General features: G+C 40.0%; 1 protein-coding gene across 1 annotated transcript in view; it reads right to left on the bottom strand.

Moving 5' to 3' along the window:
- The window catches only part of LOC117531478 (Na(+)/H(+) exchange regulatory cofactor NHE-RF1-like), a 37,135-nt gene that overhangs the window by 4,538 nt on the left and 12,512 nt on the right, over positions 1–20,085 (bottom strand). The window contains exons 3-4 of the mRNA XM_034194596.1: positions 4,475–4,645; positions 503–656 (exon numbers count right to left, since the gene is read on the bottom strand). Of these exons, the coding sequence (XP_034050487.1) occupies positions 503–656; positions 4,475–4,645 (325 nt within the window). The remainder of the gene's footprint in view (positions 1–502; positions 657–4,474; positions 4,646–20,085) is intronic.

Raw genomic sequence — 20,085 nt, 5'->3', positions numbered from 1 at the left:
TTTTTTTTTTTTTTTGCTGCCGGCACATCTTATTTTCACCAAAAGTTAACTTCTCAAATGAATAGACGTTCAAAACTTGCTGCATATTTGAGCAGCTTTTATCACCATCTAGAGGGTGATATGAGCATTTCAGGGCTTCTGATACATTTCCTACTTGGAACTCAAAATTCAGTAAAAAAAAACAAAAAAAAAAAACAGCATAACTGCTGTAGACTCACCGCTTGAACAATCTGGAGTCAATAATTAACAAGTAAAATCTACAACAGAAATGTCTGAGTGAATTTTGGTGGCATTTGATCAAAACCTGATTTTTTCATATTGTTAAAAAAGTAGACTGACAGACATCAGAACAGACTACAGACTGTTTCAGGGGAAAGTTCTGCCATAATTCAGTTGTTGTGCTGAAAACATTTCAGCTCCATGTGATGATCGGATGACAACAAGCCGATAACGGAGGTGAAACGTGTTTTCATGTAACAGTGTGTTTATTAGAGTTCAGTACCAGTGATGTGCTGCTCAGTCGGAACCACGTTGCACCTCTTGAAGAATTCTTCAGTTTCCGTGTTGACCACCAGCAGTGTCGTCTCGTCTCCTCCGGCTTTGATGATGCCCACCACCTCGGAGTGCTGCATGCCGAGAACCGGCTTCCCGTTAACCTGAGGAGAGGAGGAGGCAAGCAGGAAAGGAAAGAGGAAAGAGGAAAGGAGAGAAGGAGGAGGATGGAGAACAACAAAGGGCACAAGGTCACAAATAGGGAAAATGAGGAGAGGAAACAGGGAAATGAGAGAAGATGGGGAGAAGAGGAGGAAAGGTGGTGAAAAGAGATTTTAGAAATGTACAAAATATATAAACAAAGCCTACAAAAATGTTCCCTTTTTTGTTTTTGTTTTTTACTACTTTGGGAGATCCTGTGATGCACACACACACAAACAAATAAAAACTTAAAAAAAAATTTTTTTTTAATGCATTTCTCAAAATAACAGAATTCAAAGCACTAAACAGGGGTGGTTAAAAAAAGTTGAGTTCTTTTATAAAAAGTCACATTTTTTATTTAAATGGACTTTTATTGATTTATTTTTTATTATTATTATTATTTTTTATTTACAAGATTATTCCATACCAAAATATAATGACTACAACTAAAATGTCCCATTATCTGAATGGAAATTCTCGGTTTGGAAAATGTTACTGTTCAATACCTGAAAGCATTTTAGTCCTATTTGGCACTTAATCAGCCATATGTAACTTTCAGCCTGCCTTTACAGTCCATTACTGTTTCGTCAGATTTCCTAACAAAAACAATGAAACTTAAATTAGGTTATAATAAGTGGAAAGAGTTTATATTTTCAGAATATATTGTTCAATATGGTAGTAAAACACAAGCTTTCCTGCCTTTTCTAGTCCCAAAATGGTCCTCAATGACCCATATGTTAGTCTTAGAGTACTGAATTGTCTTTCCAGGTCACAAGTGTTGGCAAGAGCTGAAACTAACAGATTTGCTACAGTGCAAAGACTTTTACCAAAGCAAGAACGCCTCCCGGCTGTCCACCAAACAGGAGGACAAACATTCTGACACAGACATTCTGTGTCTTATGGGACAGATTTAGCAACATCTCAGGACTCTGTGTCTTAATGAATGCAAGCCCCTTTAAAGAGATCATTTTTGATGATCTTTTTGATTTTTTTTTTTTTTTTTTTTAACAGTGATTTAAAGCCCTGACACTAAAATAAAAACTCCAAAAATACAGAATAAACACCAATAAGTGTAAACTACATCAATGCACACGAATCCCAAATTAAGAGCTGATAATAAAGAAAAAAGTACTTTCAAATCAAAAGGAAAATTCAGGCTTTTTTTTATTATGGAATAAGTTACAAGTTGAAATTGAAAATAAATTGTTTAATCTGTAAGTGAGAAAAATAGAGCTAAAATTCTAAATGTAAATGTAAGCTCGAGCCTGGATTTATATGTTTCCTCGTTAAAGATGTCTTTGTCGGTCTCAATGAAACTGACTGGTGAAGCGACAGACAGACGCCGTCTCTCCAGTCACAGACAGTGAAGTGTGTAACAGGAGTCGCTCCCGGTGTCTCAGCATCTGTAAAAGTGATTTTTCAGTTTGTTATATGAAAGGATGAAAATAATTATAGGTTTAATCTCAATCATGTTGTACAGATTTTTGTTTTTAACTGTGACTATCTATGTGTGAAGAAGTTTCAAGGTTGATTTAAGATTGATATTAGAAGTAACGCTTTTTTTTGACAGAGTAATACCCAGTTTTTAAAAAGTGATTCTTGCTGCAGCCTTGAAACTCAACGATTGTGATTTTTTGAGTGTCAGCGATCCCGAGTTGATGTGAAAAGCAGTAGTTTGATAAAAGATGTGGAACAGACGGGAAGAATGTTCCTGCAGGATGTCATGCACACAGATTCCCGGAGCAGGAGCTCATGGAGCATTCTGTGGAGATATGTCACTCAGGAATCCCTGTGGGAGGAGGGAGAACCCCAAGGAATGTATCACACCCACTCCCACACCGACTGTGAACATGGGTCAGGTGGAACAGAACGTTCTCATCATCGCCCCTCCAGATCCAGGAGGAGCGGAGTCCTCTAATCTAATCTGTGAGGAGTCCCCCCACCACCACCACCACAATTCATCAAGAGGATCGGAGTCCTCCTCTAACCCGTCAGGAGAAGCACAGTCCTCCTCTTCAATTTTCAATTTCATTTTATTTATATAGTACCAAATCACAACAAAGTTGCCTCAAGGTGCTTCACACAAGTAAGGTCTAATCTTACAAACCTCCAGAGCAAGCACACATGTGACAATGGTAAAGAAAAACTCCCTCTGATGATATGAGGAAGAAACCTCAAGCAGACCAGACTCAAAGGGGTGACCCTCTGCTTGGGCCATGCTACCAACACAATAGACAATACAGGTGATTATACAGGAAATTTTGGGAGTTCATGCCGGTCCAGTCCTCTAATCCAGTGTTTCTATTATTCTATTATTCTATTATGTTACTACTATTGTAGTATAATTACACAACTCTGGAAGAACGTTTGGCTTCTGTGAGTGGAGAAACTGGGAATGGTGCAACATTTTTATTTTTATCTTCATTTTACATACAGTCCCAACTTTTTCTGATTTGTGGTTGTTTCTGTTGCATTTCTGAAATTGTTTCTCCTCATCAGTCACGTTTTGTGCTTAAACACTACATTAAGCTCAAGACTGAACAAATAAATACCTTTGGAAAATAACAGCTGTTAAAGTTCAGCGTTCTCACCTGCTTTTTGTGATTTGTGCGTCTGAACATTTTTTTTTGTGTGTATCTCAGTTCATTCATATATTCTCATTTTTTTAAATATGTTTTTAAAGATATTTGACCGTTTATTTCATCTCATGATCTCATAAATTCAGCATACGACGCGCACATGGTGTGAACAGGACGGTAACGGCAGAATCACACCTTTAGAGAAAGTTCAGAGAGAAGTAAAGGCAGCTTCATGTTTCCGTTTTGTTAACATGTTCACTCCATTTAAAATCCTCTCTGCTCCGCGCTCGCTGCGCACTGAACGTGTCGCACCTGCATTCAGGAATCTCCCTCACCCACCCCCTCCCTCATCCACCCCCTCCCCTCCCTCACCCACCCCCTCCCCTCCCTCACCCCCCCTCCCCTCCCTCACCCACCCCCTCCCCTCCCTCACCCACCCCCTCCCTCATCCACCCCCTCCCCTCCCTCACCCACCCCCTCCCCTCCCTCACCCACCCACCCCCTCCCCTCCCTCACCCACCCCCTCCCTCGCAGTCTGCAGCCTAACTCCGCGCGCGTGCACACACAGGCACAGACACACACACCGACAGCTCCGCATTTTAGACAGCTTTTGAAGGAGACGGCACTGTTTTAATCGGCCGTCAGCCTCCTTGTTATTGTCCCGCCTTAAGACGAGAGCGAGGCTGCAGCACAATGACGTCAGATTCTGAGTCGTTTTATGCTTTGTGGATAAAATAAATAATTCACGGTAATCGCGAATATGCCGCGGCACCCCGGTTGAGAATCACTGCTCTAATCCATCAGGAGGAGAAGAGTCCTCCTTTAATCCGTCAGGAGGAGCAGAGTTCTCCTTTAATCCGTCAGCAGGACTCCGCTGCAGCCTGTACAGACACTCTAAGTGGATTAACTGTGACGTGGCACCAACATGTCCACACAAACCGGATCACACACCCACAGAGAGACAGCACGAGGCTTTGTAGCATACAACAAAGAAACAAAGTAAACACGGCAACATGCATGAACTCCACATCCCGTAATACATCAGCAACATCCAGTTTACCCACCCATGCAATGGGACTACAACAAAAACAAATCGCCGTGGACAGGAAGTGTTCTGGTGTTAAGTTTTGTCCACTGACAGTTTTTAATTCAAATCCTGAGAAGAGCTCTTGGGTTGTTTTGTTTGTATGTTTTTAACATACCTGAATTATCTTGTCCTGTGGCCTCAGTCCGGCCTTTTGTGCTGGAGAGTCTTCGTCCACAGCCCTGATGTACTGACCCAGCCTGGATTTGTCGCTGTGCAGGTTGAAGCCATAGCCGCCAGGTCCCCTCTTCATGTGGCACAGATGAGGACGCAGTGGAACTTTATCATCCTGCAGAGAAAAATAAAATAAAATAAAATTTTACAAGAAGATAACCCAAACACACTGGACTCAGTGAGGGGGACCATCTGCTGTGAACATTCTCACAGAAGAAAAACTTTACATGAACCTTTATTTACAGTAAGAGAGTGACCACATTTATTTAGGCTCGTGCAAAGATTTTTCAGTATTCTGTATTTTCTGAAGTATAAGTCATATCTTTTTTTCTGTATGTGGAAATCACTTATTTTAACATAAGGCAAGGCAACATAAGGCATATTTTAACAGACAAGACCTCAGCAGCACATGTGCACACCACAGCCTGTACTGTTACTTAAAATTAGGACTTTTACATTCCAAAAATAAGCAAGATGGACAAATAAACATGCGTTGGACAAACTATTGGGTGTTATTTGATGCAGATCATTTTCCCACAGCATTGGAAACACTATAATAATAACTGTGGGATTTTTTGTAGACTGACAATGTACTTTTATTATTAGCTTTCATTCTTTTATTTTTAGAGTTTATTTTGTTTAGTGTGTTGATTACTGGGAAAGTCCTGTATAAATACTTACTATTATTAATAACAAACGTGAGGTTTTTCAGTATACAAGTCATGGGACCTACCAAGCTAGTTAAATACAACAAATAATAATAAAAACTGAATTCTACTAAAGAAAAACAAATTATATAAATGTAAAGAGCTTGTTTTAAATATATATTAATATTTAAATGTGTCAGCTGACTTCATCTTCCTAGTCCATTACAGACAGCTTATGTTTATATGCTGTTTTACTTGTACGTAGCAGCATTACTTTGCATGAGCAAATCAAATGACAACTGCAATTCGTTGTAGGTGTTCTTGTTCATGTTACCTGGTAATACTGCTGAATCAGAACGTTGTATCTATTTGACAGAAAAGCTGGCAGGCTTTTTTTCTAAAGTTGTGTTCTATAGCATGTTGGACTTAAAAGCAAGCACTTAAATTTCAGACTTAATTTTGATTTGAGCATCAACGACGACGCAAATAAAAGGGTTTTTAAAATGGTGTTTCTAATCTAGAACACCCTGCATGTACATGTGTTAAAGTCCAACATGCAAATGTCTGTTGCAACCTTATAAATCACACAGAATTTTGCATAAACACATCTAGAAATATCTTGAACAACCACCACATGTAGGTAGACAACCGCCAACATGTACAAAAGAGAATCAAAATGGTACAAAAGCGTCAAGAAACAAGACAGCAAGTATCAAAGTAGTTTTTTTTTTTGTTTTGTTTTTTGAGTCGGGGTCAAAACTGTTTGCATAGTTTTTGCATTGGTAAAGTTTTGGTTGGATTCCACATCCATGTCGTTAACATCTGTGATTCCCTTTTAATTTAAATTTTAGCACCTTTTTTTTTTGCATGAAACCTACAAATCAGTTTTGAATTTTATTTTGTTTTTACACTGTATCTGTGAGAAAAGGCAGAATATAAAGTGTTAAAGTGTTTTTTTTTAAGCCAGTGGGCTTGAGCCAATAACCTCTGACACAGCGCATCCTCTCCTCCCACCACCTGATAAAACCGCCGCTATCGCTGCAACAACTTCAGCTATCGGCGGCTATCTGTAAATGATTCGCTTCCGCTGCAGCCTCAGGCCTCGCTTCAGCAAGGACACAGGATGGTTTATGCATTGATCCCAAAGTTTATATGAAATCAGGGTGGTTGATGATTGGTGAGAGATCCTGGATGAGTCAGCGGTGATTACTGAAGTCCAGATGACAGTCGAGTTAGACATGGAGGTGAAGCATTTATGACAATGTCCATATAACTGGAGGCTATTAATAAAGATTATAAAGAATGTTATGACACTCCCGGGACAAAGTACAACAGTTCAACCATCTCATCTGCTGAGCTGTGCTACCATAAAGTAGCACAGGACGTTCTTCTGCAGTTACAATTAACAAAACAAAAGGGCAGGGCCTGGAACCGTACCACAGTATCACTGATTAATGCAGTTTATCAAATCCCAGCTTCAAAGAATGACCAAAGGCAGCATGCAGAGGGCCGGTTCATTCTTGGGCATAAACTAATAAACTAAGCAATAGTTGCTGTGAGTAAGAAGGCGTTAAGGCTAAGGGTGGATAGGTCAATTTGTCTTGTTTATTTGGAAATAAACCAAATGAATGTTATTTATTAATGTTGTTTTTTTTGTTGTTGTTGTTGTTTGTTTTTGCTATTTAAGGGTTTTATTAAAGTTGTGTATTTTAAATGTTAATTGATGTTTTAGAGCATAGTGTCAAACTGATTCCAAAAAGGGCCAAGAGGGTGCAGGTTTTCTTTGTAACCACCAGCTCCACCAGGTGATTTCAATGATGAACTCATCCAGTCTCCTCAAACTGATGCTAATCAGTGAAATCACCTGGTGGAGTTGGTGGTTACAAAGAAAACCTGCACCCTCTTGGCCCTTTCAGGAACCAGTTTGACACCTATGTTTTGGAGGGACATGTGCAGCATGGGATGTGCAGCATGGGGCATGTGCAATATGGGGCATGTGCAAAATGGGACAAAGACAATGTGGGATTAGAGTTGTATGAGTTATGTTTGTTGGGGACAATGCAATATGAGACAAATGTCTAACTGGAATGGTGTAATTTAGAGGTCTCTGAGTTCGCAAACCCCCAAAATGTCCTGATGTTCTTAATATTTATTGAAGTATGTGTGTGTAAGTTATGTGTGAGAGTGGGCATTGTTTTTGAGGATGCACAAGCAAATTTCGTTGTGCCGTTTTGCTGTGCACTGACAATAAAGGTGATTCTGAAATTGTCTCTTTTGGGTTAGAACCTTGATGCTGTTCCTGTTCTGAACTCTGCTCAGGGTAAAATATAATATGTCCATGTAGAAGAGGTCCTGGGACACACATTCTTGGCAGCGTGTATCTCTGTGATTTATTGGCAGACATTCCAAAACACAGTGGAATTCTGACCTTTGACATCTTTGACCTTGACCCGAATAATGACTTTTCTCTGACAGTGGGAGGGCAATTTCAACATCCTCCAGTGTGTGTGTGTGTGTGTGTGGTCTAAATCACATTGGGGAAAAAAAAAAAAAATGAATGAATGAATAAATAAATAAATAAATTCCCTGACCGGCAATAATCTTGATCTTTGCTAAAATGATTTCAGAATTTTGGGATCAATTTTTATCCACAAACCAGGTTTGACTGATACCTGCTAGAGAGCCTACAGCACTCTACGGTGAGTCTTGTGGACTTGGCTTCTGCACAATCAAACACAAACATACTCACGATGGGTTTGTAGCATTTGCTAGAAGTTATTAAATATGAAGGGCTGCAGCCACGATTATTCTCATTGTCGATTACTTGTTTGGTCGGTGAAATGTCACAAAACGGTGACAAATATTCAGTGAACAAGATTACAATGTCATGAAATGCCCAGTTTAGTACAAAACCCAAATATATTCAGTTTATTGATTTTATATTATTTATATTTCTTGTTATTTATGCATTCATTTCTCTGATATAGTACATTTATGTGCACAAACACTCTTCCTCCTCCACCTGCTAAAATTCATACCAACAACTTTCTGCAGGGTTGTGTGTATGGAGCTAAATCCAGGCCAAAGCTTTTGTAATCTGAAAATAAAAAAGATTGAAAAAAGAAATTTTGAAACTGAAAATTCAATGTTTGTTCTTGAACTTTCGAATCATTTAAAAAATATTATCAAAATAAAAATAAGTGTAAGATATATATTTTTCAGTTTAAATAAATTTTTGAAATAATTACAGAGCTGAATCAAAAATGTATTTAAACTGAAAATATATATCTTACACTTATTTTTATTTTGATAGTACTTTTTAAATGATTATAAAATTCAAGAACAAACACTGAATTTTCAGTTTCATAATTTATTTTTCAATCTTTTTTTATTTTCAGATTACAAAACTTTTGCCCTGGATTTAGCTCCATATGTGTGGAGCTCAGCTCTCCCCAGTTTCTCCGTGATCCAATCCTTTCTACACACACACACACAAGCCACTTGGCTATTATAATACAGATACATAATACAGATACATAATACAGATACACAACCACCATTAAACAGAAATCAGAGAATTTCAACTTTTTTAATGTCTCAAAGCAATGAACCAAAACAGTTGGTGATTCATTGCTTTAAATGTTGCAGCTCTATTTCAATTTAACAAAAGGACATGACTGGTGGGACTACATGAGAAGAACAAAACTAATCAAACTATGTAATAAGATGAAGTTCAGCCTTCTCAATGAAAGGTCATTTTCACAAAAAATGAAGTCAGATCTGTAAGGAGAAACAATAGATTTATTACTGACTTTAACATAAAAAAAAAAAACATGAGAAAAGGTTGATGTTTTGGAGGACTCTTGGAGACATTCAGAGTCCAGAATCCCTCATTAAACAGGCAGCAGGCGTCTCGTGCTCCACTTTCCTTTGTGTTCCTCCTTAAAGCAGAAGGTCCGACTGAAACTATTCTGTTCCCAGCAGAAAAAAACAACACAATAGATTGAGTTGTGCAAAGCGTTACTAACTTGAGTATGTATTGTTTTAATGTGGTGCTGGGTTTTACTATTCATACGTGATGGTTTTATTTTTGTTTATGTTCTCTCATCTCCTTTGCAGCATGCACAGGAAAACCAAAGCTTCATCAGAGCCACAAGCATGAAGCGTGCAGTGAGGGCACGGCAGCGACAGCAGGGGTTAAAGTTCAACCACGTTTCTAAAACATTCAGCTACTTGCGCCATGATTCAAAGATTTCTGCTTCGAGCAACGTCATTGTCATCAAAATAAAACCCAACTGAAACCCAGCGCTGAAGCAGCTCTACAACACCACAATCTCTTTTTGGAACAAGAACAAACTGGTCGTTCTACCAGCTCTGAGAACACAAACATCTTAAAAACGCTGTTTTAAGTCCAAAAGTGTGTGTGTGTGTGTGTGTGTGTGTGTGTGTGTGTGTGTGTGTGTGTGTGTGTGTGTGTGTGTGTGTGTGTGTGAAGTCAAAGATACTTCAGGCTCGACTATGAATAGACACTCAGGCAAAGTAGTAATTAAATCAAAGTCTGACCCAAGAGAACAACCGCTGTCCGATGACACGCTGCTCCTCATGGTGCTCAGCAAAAAGCTACTACAAGCACTTTGGTCAGTTGTTTGAGGAATTAACACTGTGGGTTGTACAGTAGCATAAACGTGTCACGTCTATGATTATGATATCAGTTTCCAAGCAGAAAAGAAGTCCCATATCCTCCTGACTACCAGGACACACACACACACACACACACACACACACACACACACACACACACACACACACACACACACACACACACACACACACACACACACACACACACACACACACACACACACACACACACACACATATATATATATATATTATATATATATAATATAATAACTATATTATATGTTAGTTAGTCTGATACTTTTTTGGCTCTTGCATGCCTCTACTGGTTGTCCTAAAAGTTCCCTGAAAAGCCTTCAGTTAATTCAAAATGCTGCAGCTAGAGTACTGACGGGGACTAGAAGGAGAGAGCATATCTCTCCCATATTGGCCTCTCTTCATTGGCTTCCTGTTAATTCTAGAATAGAATTTAAAATTCTTCTTCTTACTTATAAGGTTTTGAATAATCAGGTCCCATCTTATCTTAGGGACCTCATAGTACCATATCACCCCAATAGAGCGCTTCGCTCTCAGACTGCAGGCTTACTTGTAGTTCCTAGGGTTTGTAAGAGTAGAATGGGAAGCAGAGCCTTCAGCTTTCAGGCTCCTCTCCTGTGGAACCAGCTCCCAATTCAGATCAGGGAGACAGACACCCTCTCTACTTTTAAGATTAGGCTTAAAACTTTCCTTTTTGCTAAAGCTTATAGTTAGGGCTGGATCAGGTGACCCTGAACCATCCCTTAGTTATGCTGCTATAGACAGACTGCTGGGGGGTTCCCATGATGCACTGAGTGTTTCTTTCTCTTTTTGCTCTGTATGCACCACTCTGCATTTAATCATTAGTGATTGATCTCTGCTCCCCTCCACAGCATGTCTTTTTCCTGGTTCTCTCCCTCAGCCCCAACCAGTCCCAGCAGAAGACTGCCCCTCCCTGAGCCTGGTTCTGCTGGAGGTTTCTTCCTGTTAAAAGGGAGTTTTTCCTTCCCACTGTCGCCAAGTGCTTGTTCACAGGGGGTCGTTTTGACCGTTGGGGTTTTTACGTAATTATTGTATGGCCTTGCCTTACAATATAAAGCGCCTTGGGGCAACTGTTTGTTGTGATTTGGCGCTATATAAATAAAATTGATTGATTGATTGATATATACATATACACATATACATATATACATACATATACACATATACACACACACACACATTATATATATATATATTTGAACACCCTGCGATTTTGCAAGTTCTCTCACTTAGAAATCACGGAGGGGTCTGAAATTTTCATCTTAGGTGCATGTCCACTGTGAGAGACATAATCTTAAAAAAAACAAAAAAAAAATCCGGAAATCACAATGTATAATTTTTTAATAATTTATTTGTATCTTACTGCTGCAAATAAGTATTTGAACACTTGCCATTCAGCAAGAATTCTGGCTCACACCGACCTGTTAATTTTTCTTTAAGAAGCCCTCTTATTCTGCACTCTTTACCTGTATTAATTGCACCTGTTTGAACTTGTTACCTGTCTAAAAGACACCTGTTCACACACTCAATCAATCACACTCCAACCAGTCCACCATAGCCAAGACCAAAGAGCTGTCTAAGGACACCAGGGACAAAACTGTAGACTTGCACAGGGCTGGGATGGACTACAGGACAACAGGCAAGCAGCTTGGTAGAAGACAACAACTGTTATGATTATTTATTAGAAAGTGGAAGAAACACAAGATGACTGTCAATCTCCCTCGGTCTGGGATTCCATGCAAGATCTCACTTTGTGGGGTAAGGATGATTCTTAGAAAGCTCAGAAGTACACAGGAGGACCTGGCCAATGACCTGAAGACAGCTGGGACCACAGTCACAAAGATTACATTAGTAACACATGATGCTGTCATGGTTTAAAATCCTGCAGGGCAGCAAGGTCCCCCTTGGAGGGAGCTGAAACTCCAAACCTGAAAGATCTAGAGAAGATCTGTATGGAGGAGTGGACCAAAATCCCTGCTGCAGTGTGTGCAAACCTGCTGGAAAAACTACAGGAAATGTTTGACCTCTGAAATTGCAAACAAAGGCTACTGTACCAAATATTAACATTGATTTTTACAGGTGTTCAAACACTTATTTGCAGCAGTAACATACAAATAAATTATTAAATCACACATTGTGATTTCCAGATTTTTTTTTATTTTTTAGATTATGTCTCTCACAGTGGACATGAACCTAAGATGAAAATTTCAGACCCCTCCATGATTTCTAAGTGGGAGAACTTGCAAAATCGCAGGGTGTTAAAATACTTATTTCCCTCACTATATATATATATATATATATATAGATATATATATATATATATATATATATATATATATATATATATATATATATATATATATATATATATATATATATATATATATATATATATATAAACAAATGTAAATAATGTAAATAAAAACAAAATACAATGATTTACAAATCCTTTTCAACCTATATTCAATTGAATACACCACAAAGACAAGATATTTAATGTTCAAACTGATAAACTTTATTGTTTTTGTGCAAATATTTGCTCATTTTGCAATGGATGCCTGCAACACATTTCAAAGAAGCTGGGACAGCGGTATGTTTACCACTGTGTTACATCACCAAAGCTTAAAGAACACCTGTTTAGAACATTCCACAGGTGAACAGGTTAACTGGAAACAGGCGAGTGTCATGATTGGGTATAAAAGGACCATCCCCAAAAGCCGTTCACAAGCAAAGATGGGGTGAGGATCACCACTTTGTGAACAACTGTGTGAAAAAATAGTCCAACAGTTTAAGAACAATGTTTTGCAACGTTCAATTGCAAGGAATTTAGGGATTCCATCATCTACAGTTCATAATATAATCAGAAGGTTCAGAGAACCTGGAGAACTTTGTACATATAAGCGACAAGGCCGAAAACCAACATTGTATATCTGTGACCTTCGATCCCTCAGGTGGCACTGCATTAAAAACTGACATCATTGTGTAAAGGATCTTACCGCGTGGGCTCAGGAACACTTCAGAAAACCATTGTCAGTTAACACAGTTTGTCACTACATCTACAAGTCCAAGTTAAAACTCTACCATGCAAAGCGAAAACCATACATCAACAACATCCAGAAATGCCGCTGCATTCTCTGGGCCTGAGCTCATTTGAAATGGACAGACGCAAAGTGGAAAAGTGTGCTGTGGTCTGACGAGTCCACATTTCAAATTGTTTTTGGAAATCATGGACGTCGTGTCCTCCGGACGCAACTCTATCTCAAGTTACTTCCCCAGCCAAAGCTGGTAACCATTTCTAGCTGGGTAGACAGGAATGATGCAGATGAAGTGTCTTGTCCAAGGACACAGACAGTGTAACCAGGAATTAAACCCAGGTTTACATATTGGTAGCTCAACTCCTCAACCCACTGAACTGTTGGCTTCAACTGGCTGAAGGAAGCAAAATATTGGCTCAAGTATAAACAGTTTAGGTGGAGTTCAATATTGACACCCAATCACATGACCACCCTTTAAGGCAAAAGACATAAACACTGTGTACAGCTTGCCGAATCCAAAATGTATAAAATCCTGTTATTACAAAGCACTTTCTTAAAGTAGATTGTTGCAATTTATAGTCATTGGTAAGTTGAGACTGGTGGTCAAGACAGATGCCTAGCCAACCAGACGGCTAGCCTGGCAGGGTAGCATTTACCTGGCTCAAAAACCACTAGGTGGTTGTGCCTATTTGAAAACAAAAAAACTTTTTTGGTCATCCAGGATTTACAGTATTTGATTGGTGTTCCCCCAAAAGCAACCTGAAGTAACCCAATTCCAGATCATCTTCAGCTGATGTCAAACAGGATAATGAAGAATAAAGGATATTTAAAAAAAAACCCTCCAGGTTTAGGGTTTTGGCATATGGTTATGGTACGTGGACAACTGGTGATTCCTATAGAGTGGGCACCACAATGGCCAAGTGGTCAGTGCACGTGCTTCCAAAACAGAAGGTTCCTGGTTCAACACTACCCGTGCCTATTCTCCATTCAATGTGGAGTTGCATCAGGAAGGTCATCCAGTGTAAATGTTTTCCCAAATAAACATGCAGCTTCACACCAAAAGAATCTTCAAATGCTTCAGATGGGGCCGGTCCCCAAAACTGGATGAGACTTTAAGCTTTGCTAAATCTACAAATAATGCAGCCACGTGGGAACGAGTGAGACACGACCTAGAACCAAAGACGACCACAAATGGGGGAAAAATGATTTCTTAAGACGGAAGTAGGATCAAGTGAATGGTTGCAGAGAAACAAAGCGACCACAAAGATTGTAGCCCAACAATAACATCTACAGGAATCTACCATCCCAACCACAACGCTGCCGCTACGAGATTTAAGAAACGTGGTGATTAGAAGTAGGTCAAAATTGTGGAAATTCTCATTTCTGCTGCAGAGGCATGTCTGCATGTGCTCATACACACACACACACACACACACTCTTCAGTGTCCTCCCATTGTTGCCATGTTATTGCACAATTCAGCTGTTTTAAAAAGTGGTGAATCACAAAGGTTAATGGTTTTATAGCTGGCTGTAGTTAAACATCACACACTCTACGTGTTAGTATCTCATGATGAGTGCCGACTCACTGAGAGGACCTTGAACAGAAGGAATAACCGACACGCCCCAAACACACTATAAATACGTTGTGCACTATTTTTTACGTCATTTACAAGTTGAACCACAGAAGATTCGGGTGACTGAACTGCACAGCGTGCACGACCCGGCGACAACACAAAATCGAGACGACGGCAGCCAGACGGGACCTGACTCGAGGACATTACGGCGTCGTCGAAAAAGCAGCAAAGTCAACGACACTGACCACCTGAGTGGATGTTCCACAAAAACCTGATCCAGCTTGTTAATTATACAGACAACGCTTAAAGTTAAGGCAAAGTGTGCCCATCGCCCCCTAGTGGCTCCTCAATTACTGTGGAAATTAGACAATATAAAAAAAATTATTAAAAACATTTGTATTGATACAAACCTCAAGGAATTAGCAAATCATCTCATTTTAAAGCTTGAACACAAGAAAATTTCAAAATAAAATAAATTTTTCTTCAGCTGATTAAATGTCAACACCACATATGTCATTCTGAATGTGCTTAAGTGATCTGGAAGCAATTCCTAAAGTGGGCTGTGAACATACTGTAAGTGGACGGCGAAATGTCCGAAAAATAAATAAATAAAATAGTCTAAGTTCCAATGTAGAAAGAGTGTAAAAGTATCCAAAATTGTTTGATTATTCAAAAGCATTAATCAGAAGTCATAAAACAAAGCCACATAATTTAAACTGTGTGTTATCTGACCAATTTTAACAATTTACATTCATAAATAATTCATCTTTGATTCTCGTGTTGAACAAAATTGTGATTAAAATGTTTGGGTGGGCTGCAGAAGATTCCCAAATTTAAAAGTGGTCTATAGCGCTCTTAAGTTTAGGACTGGCTGATTTACAGAACTCGGAAATAGTACCTGTGGGCAATCTGATATATATATATAATAAAAAACTAGAAATTAATTGATTATGAAAATAAGTTTGTTGCTTCCCAAACTAACACAGAACTCAGAACCATAACAACTCTAAAGGTTTGAGTTACACAGATATTACAGCTGTGAGTTTTTTCTTTCCAGGCCACCCAAGGTCAAAGGTCATGTGACTAACAGAAAGGTGATATATATATGACTTCATATTAGTGATCAAATAAATGAAAGTGTATCTTTATATCTTTAACCAGTTCCTCGGAACAGCCATTCTAAATATCCCTGACACACGAGCACTGGACCTAGACTGTGACCTTGACTTCTGATTTTGACTTTTACATGACTTTCATCTGAATCAAAACACTTCATACAGCTTGGGACTCCGACGAGGGCGGTCACATCTCCTCCACTCTCCCTTATCTCTGTTCTCTGCTTTAACCTTCAAGTCCCTACTTCACCAGACTGTGAATTCCTCAAATTATATTGGATTCTGGATCTATTGGGATTAACCATGGAATTGATCAGCTGGTCTCTGAACGCTATTGACACCATTTTTTCTACAAGAAGGTCAGGACCAGGGGATCCTGCCTGCCCAGATGGAATGTATCCTGCGGGCTATGTTCTCGACTCCTGGAGTTCCTGGTGTGTGGCATGCTTGGTGCCTTTCTCAGTTGAGGACGTTGAGGATTTATTCATTTTTGGTCTTATGGTAGCAGGGCTGTTATTTTTTGACTTATGTGCTGCCCTGATCTACCGGAAAATTGGCAAGACGGCTGCATCAAGAACCACGGCCCCTCGCTTGTCCATCATGATTAACAAGGTTGGCAAGGCAGTGCATTCTCAGACTGTGATGACTCTTGAACTCAGATGCAAAATGGATGACATCTTGGAGCAGATGCGTGCTTTGCAGTTGAAGTTGAAGATTTCTTAATTCATAATTGTGAATATTCTTAATTCATAATTGGGATTTGGTTGTTCAAGTGGAACTGTTAAAAAGTGTTTTTCACTGCTCAAACCATAACATTACAGGCTTATCAAGCCTGAAGGTCAAATTGCCCGACTGTTTTCCTCCAGAGGAATTTCTTCGGCCTGGGGATCATTTGGCTGTTTTTTATCTCAACTCACAAAGACAATAAACTGCTTTTCACAGGAATGAAGCATGCTCCATTCCCACCACCCTCCTATCCCCCATCAACACCCCCCACACCGGTGCCTGCTCACGTCACTCCTTTCCCCTTCTGCGGGGGCGGTGCAGTTTTAGCTGCAGGCCCAATTACTCCCCCCCCTCCCCTTCGGCGCATCTCAGGGTTGCTGCGTGGCCTTCACCCATTTGCCTTAATTCTTCAAACTTAGTGCACATAAACAATGTCAAATGTGTATGTGCTGTCTTTAATTCTGATGTGTGCCATTATTATGGTAAACAAGTAATAATTGTGGACTAATTGCTGTCTGAGGTATCTGGAGTGTAAACATTTCTCCACTGTGATATCAATAAAGTATATCTCTCATCTTGTCATCTTTTAATGTTTCCGGCAAGTTGGTCCAAAGTTATTTTGTTCACACCGGGTGGACGGACAGACACACAGAACTGAAAAAAAACCCCGTAGGTGAAGCTGTGTGCCAATGTAATGGCGTAAATGCAAGCAGTGGCAGTGTGCGCCGATGTAATGGCATAAATGCAAGCGGTGCCACTGTGCGCCGATGTAATGGCGTAAATGCAAGTGGTGCCACTGTATGCCAGTGTAATCAGATAAATGCATGTGGTGCCACTGTGAGCTGATGTATTACTGTAAATGCAAGTGGTGTCACTACACACCAATGTAATACCGTAAATGCAAGCAGTGCCACTGCACGCCGATGTAATGGCGTTAATGCAAGCGGTGCCACTGTGCACCAATGTAATGGCATAAATGCAAGAGGTGCCACTGTGCACTGATGTATTACTGTAAATACAAATGGTGCCACTGTGTACCGATGTAATGGCATAAATGCAAGCAGTGCCACTGTGTACCGATGTATTACGGTAAATGCAAGCGGTGCCACTGTGCACTGATGTATTACTGTAAATACAAATGGTGCCACTGCACACCGATGTAATGGCATAAATGCAAGCAGTGCCACCGTGTACCGATGTATTACGGTAAATGCAAGCGGTGCCACTACATGCCGGTGTAATAGCATTAATGCAAGCGGTGCCACTGTGCACAGATGTAATACTGTATATGCAAGCAGTGCCACTGCACACCGTTCTTATGGCATACACATGCGGTGCCACTGCGTGTGGATGAGAAAGAAAGATAGTGTGACGATCGGGAAGGAAATGACACACAATAACACTGATGAGACATTTTATATTTTAAAACTTCACTGTTTAACACCTGGATCAAACCCACAAAATTTATCTTATGCTTCATAAAGCAAAGACTGAAAGTTTTTTTTTTTTTTGTTAAATAAGCTGTGTTCAACTTTTGCACAGCGTTCAGAAACACCGCGTGCACTCCGGGGTCATATTTACCTCTCAGCTGTCAGGTAACATCAACCCATGGATTCCTCCTTATCACTAACCGTGTCACACAAAAACAAATAATCCAGCTTGAGCACCATAGCAACCAGACAGGAAGTGGTTTCCTCACAGACTCCGCCCTGCTGCCACAGTTACAAAGCTGACAAGTGCAACACAGGAGCCTTCGACCCGCAAGACACATACACACAAATGGAGTTTCAGCTGCACACATTCGCCCTTCAAATTTCCGTTTACGTTCAACCAGCGACGTGGAGGCTGTGATGAGACAACGTGAGCAACAGGATGACTGCGTGCTGAAAATACGACCGTCGCTGCAGAAACTGCAGCCGCACAATGTCACGAATAACCAAGTGTGCAACTTTAATAACTACAATTTTCTGAAAAGCCACAGTGTGTGCAAAGACGACACTCGATGATGCTAACAATGGTTGTTTTGTTAAACAACATATTCACTCCTGCACCTAAAACAAAACAATGATGCATCTTTAACAAAATGTCAATGGGGTCAAAGGTAAAAGTTTTGTTGAATAAACATCCGGAAATTAATTTTTTTACCTCAAGATTCTGCACAAAATACCCCATAATGACAATGTGAAAAGGTTTTAGAGAGTTTTGTAAATTTATTAAAATTAAAAATACTAACAAATCACATACAGATAAGTATTCACAGCCTTTGCCTTGAAGCTCAAAATTGAGCTCACGTGCCTCCCGTTTCCACTGATCATCCTTGAGGTGTTTCTACAGCTTAAGTGGTGTCCACCTGGGGTAAATTCAGTTGATTGCACAGGATTTGGAAAGACACACACCTGTCTACATATAAGGTCTCACAGCTGACAGTCAGAGCACAAACCAAGCATGAAGTCAAAGGAATTGTCTGTAGACCTCTGAGACAGGATTGTCTCAAGGCACAATTGTGGGGTAAGGTACAGAAACATTTCTGCTGCTTTGAAGGTCCCATGGAACTCAGTGGCCTCCATCATATGTAAATGGAAGAGGTTCGGATCCACCAGGACTCTTCCGAGAACTGACCACCCATCTAAACTGAGTGATCAACGGAGAAGGACCTTAGTCCGGGAAGTGACCAAGAACCGGATGGTCACTCTGTCAGAGCCCCAGCATTCCTCTGTGGAGAGAAGAAGGACAACCATCTCTGCAGTAATCCACCAATCAGGCCTGTATGGTAGAGTGGCCAGGCGGAAGCCACTCCTTAGTAAAAGGCACATGGCAGTCCACCTGGAGTTTGACAAAAGGCACCTGAAGGACTCTCAGACCATGAGAAACAAAATTCTCTGGTCTGACAAGACAAAGATCGAGTTCCTTGGCATGAATGCAAGGCATCATGTTTGGAGGAAACCAGGCACCATCCCTACACTGAAGCATGGTGGTGGCAGCATCAGAATCAGAATTTCTCTACTGTCCCGTAAATGGAAATTAATGTTGCAGCAGGAGCACAAATAATAATAATAATAATAAAATAAAAACAATACCCATACAATGTCAAATATTCAATCCAGAGTCCATGCCAAAAACAAAAGTATTGCAAAAATGCAATATGTGGATGTGCAAATAAGCAATAGTAGTGCAAAATAAACAACATCAAAGGCTAATTGCCATTGAGTAATAAAATTGCACTAGGGATAAACGAGACCTGAAATCTTTTAGTCCTCCTCATAGGAGCCCTAAAACGACGGCCTGAGGGCAGAAGCTCAAACTCTTTTTCCAGTGGATGATTAGAACAATCCAGAACAGCATTAGCCTTTCTCAGGACCTGTCTGTTATAGATGGACATTACCTCGGCCTGCTGACTACCTGATATTTTTCCAGCAGTTTTGTCAAGACTGCCAAGATTACTCTTATTTGAACAATTCAAATTTCCAAACCAAGCAACAATACAAAAAGTCAAGACTGATTCAATAAAACTTCTATAAAAAAAAAAAGAGTCATCATCTCAGAAGAAACCTGGAAGGTTCTCATCTTCCTCAAAAAGAACAATCTTTGCTGAATCTTTTTGGAGATAACATCAACATGAGGTTCAAAGCAAAGTATCATGCTGTGGGGATGTTTTTCAGCAGCAGGAACTGGGAGACTAGTCAGGATTGAGGGCAAAATGAATGCAGCAATGTACAGAGACAGCCTGGATGAAAACCTGCTCCAGAGTGCTCTTGACCTC

The sequence above is a fragment of the Thalassophryne amazonica genome, chromosome 18 (genome assembly GCF_902500255.1).
Source record: "Thalassophryne amazonica chromosome 18, fThaAma1.1, whole genome shotgun sequence".
NCBI lineage: Eukaryota > Metazoa > Chordata > Actinopteri > Batrachoidiformes > Batrachoididae > Thalassophryne > Thalassophryne amazonica.
The sequence above is the reverse complement of the archived record's forward strand: the minus strand, read 5'-3'. Positions and strand labels throughout refer to the sequence as shown.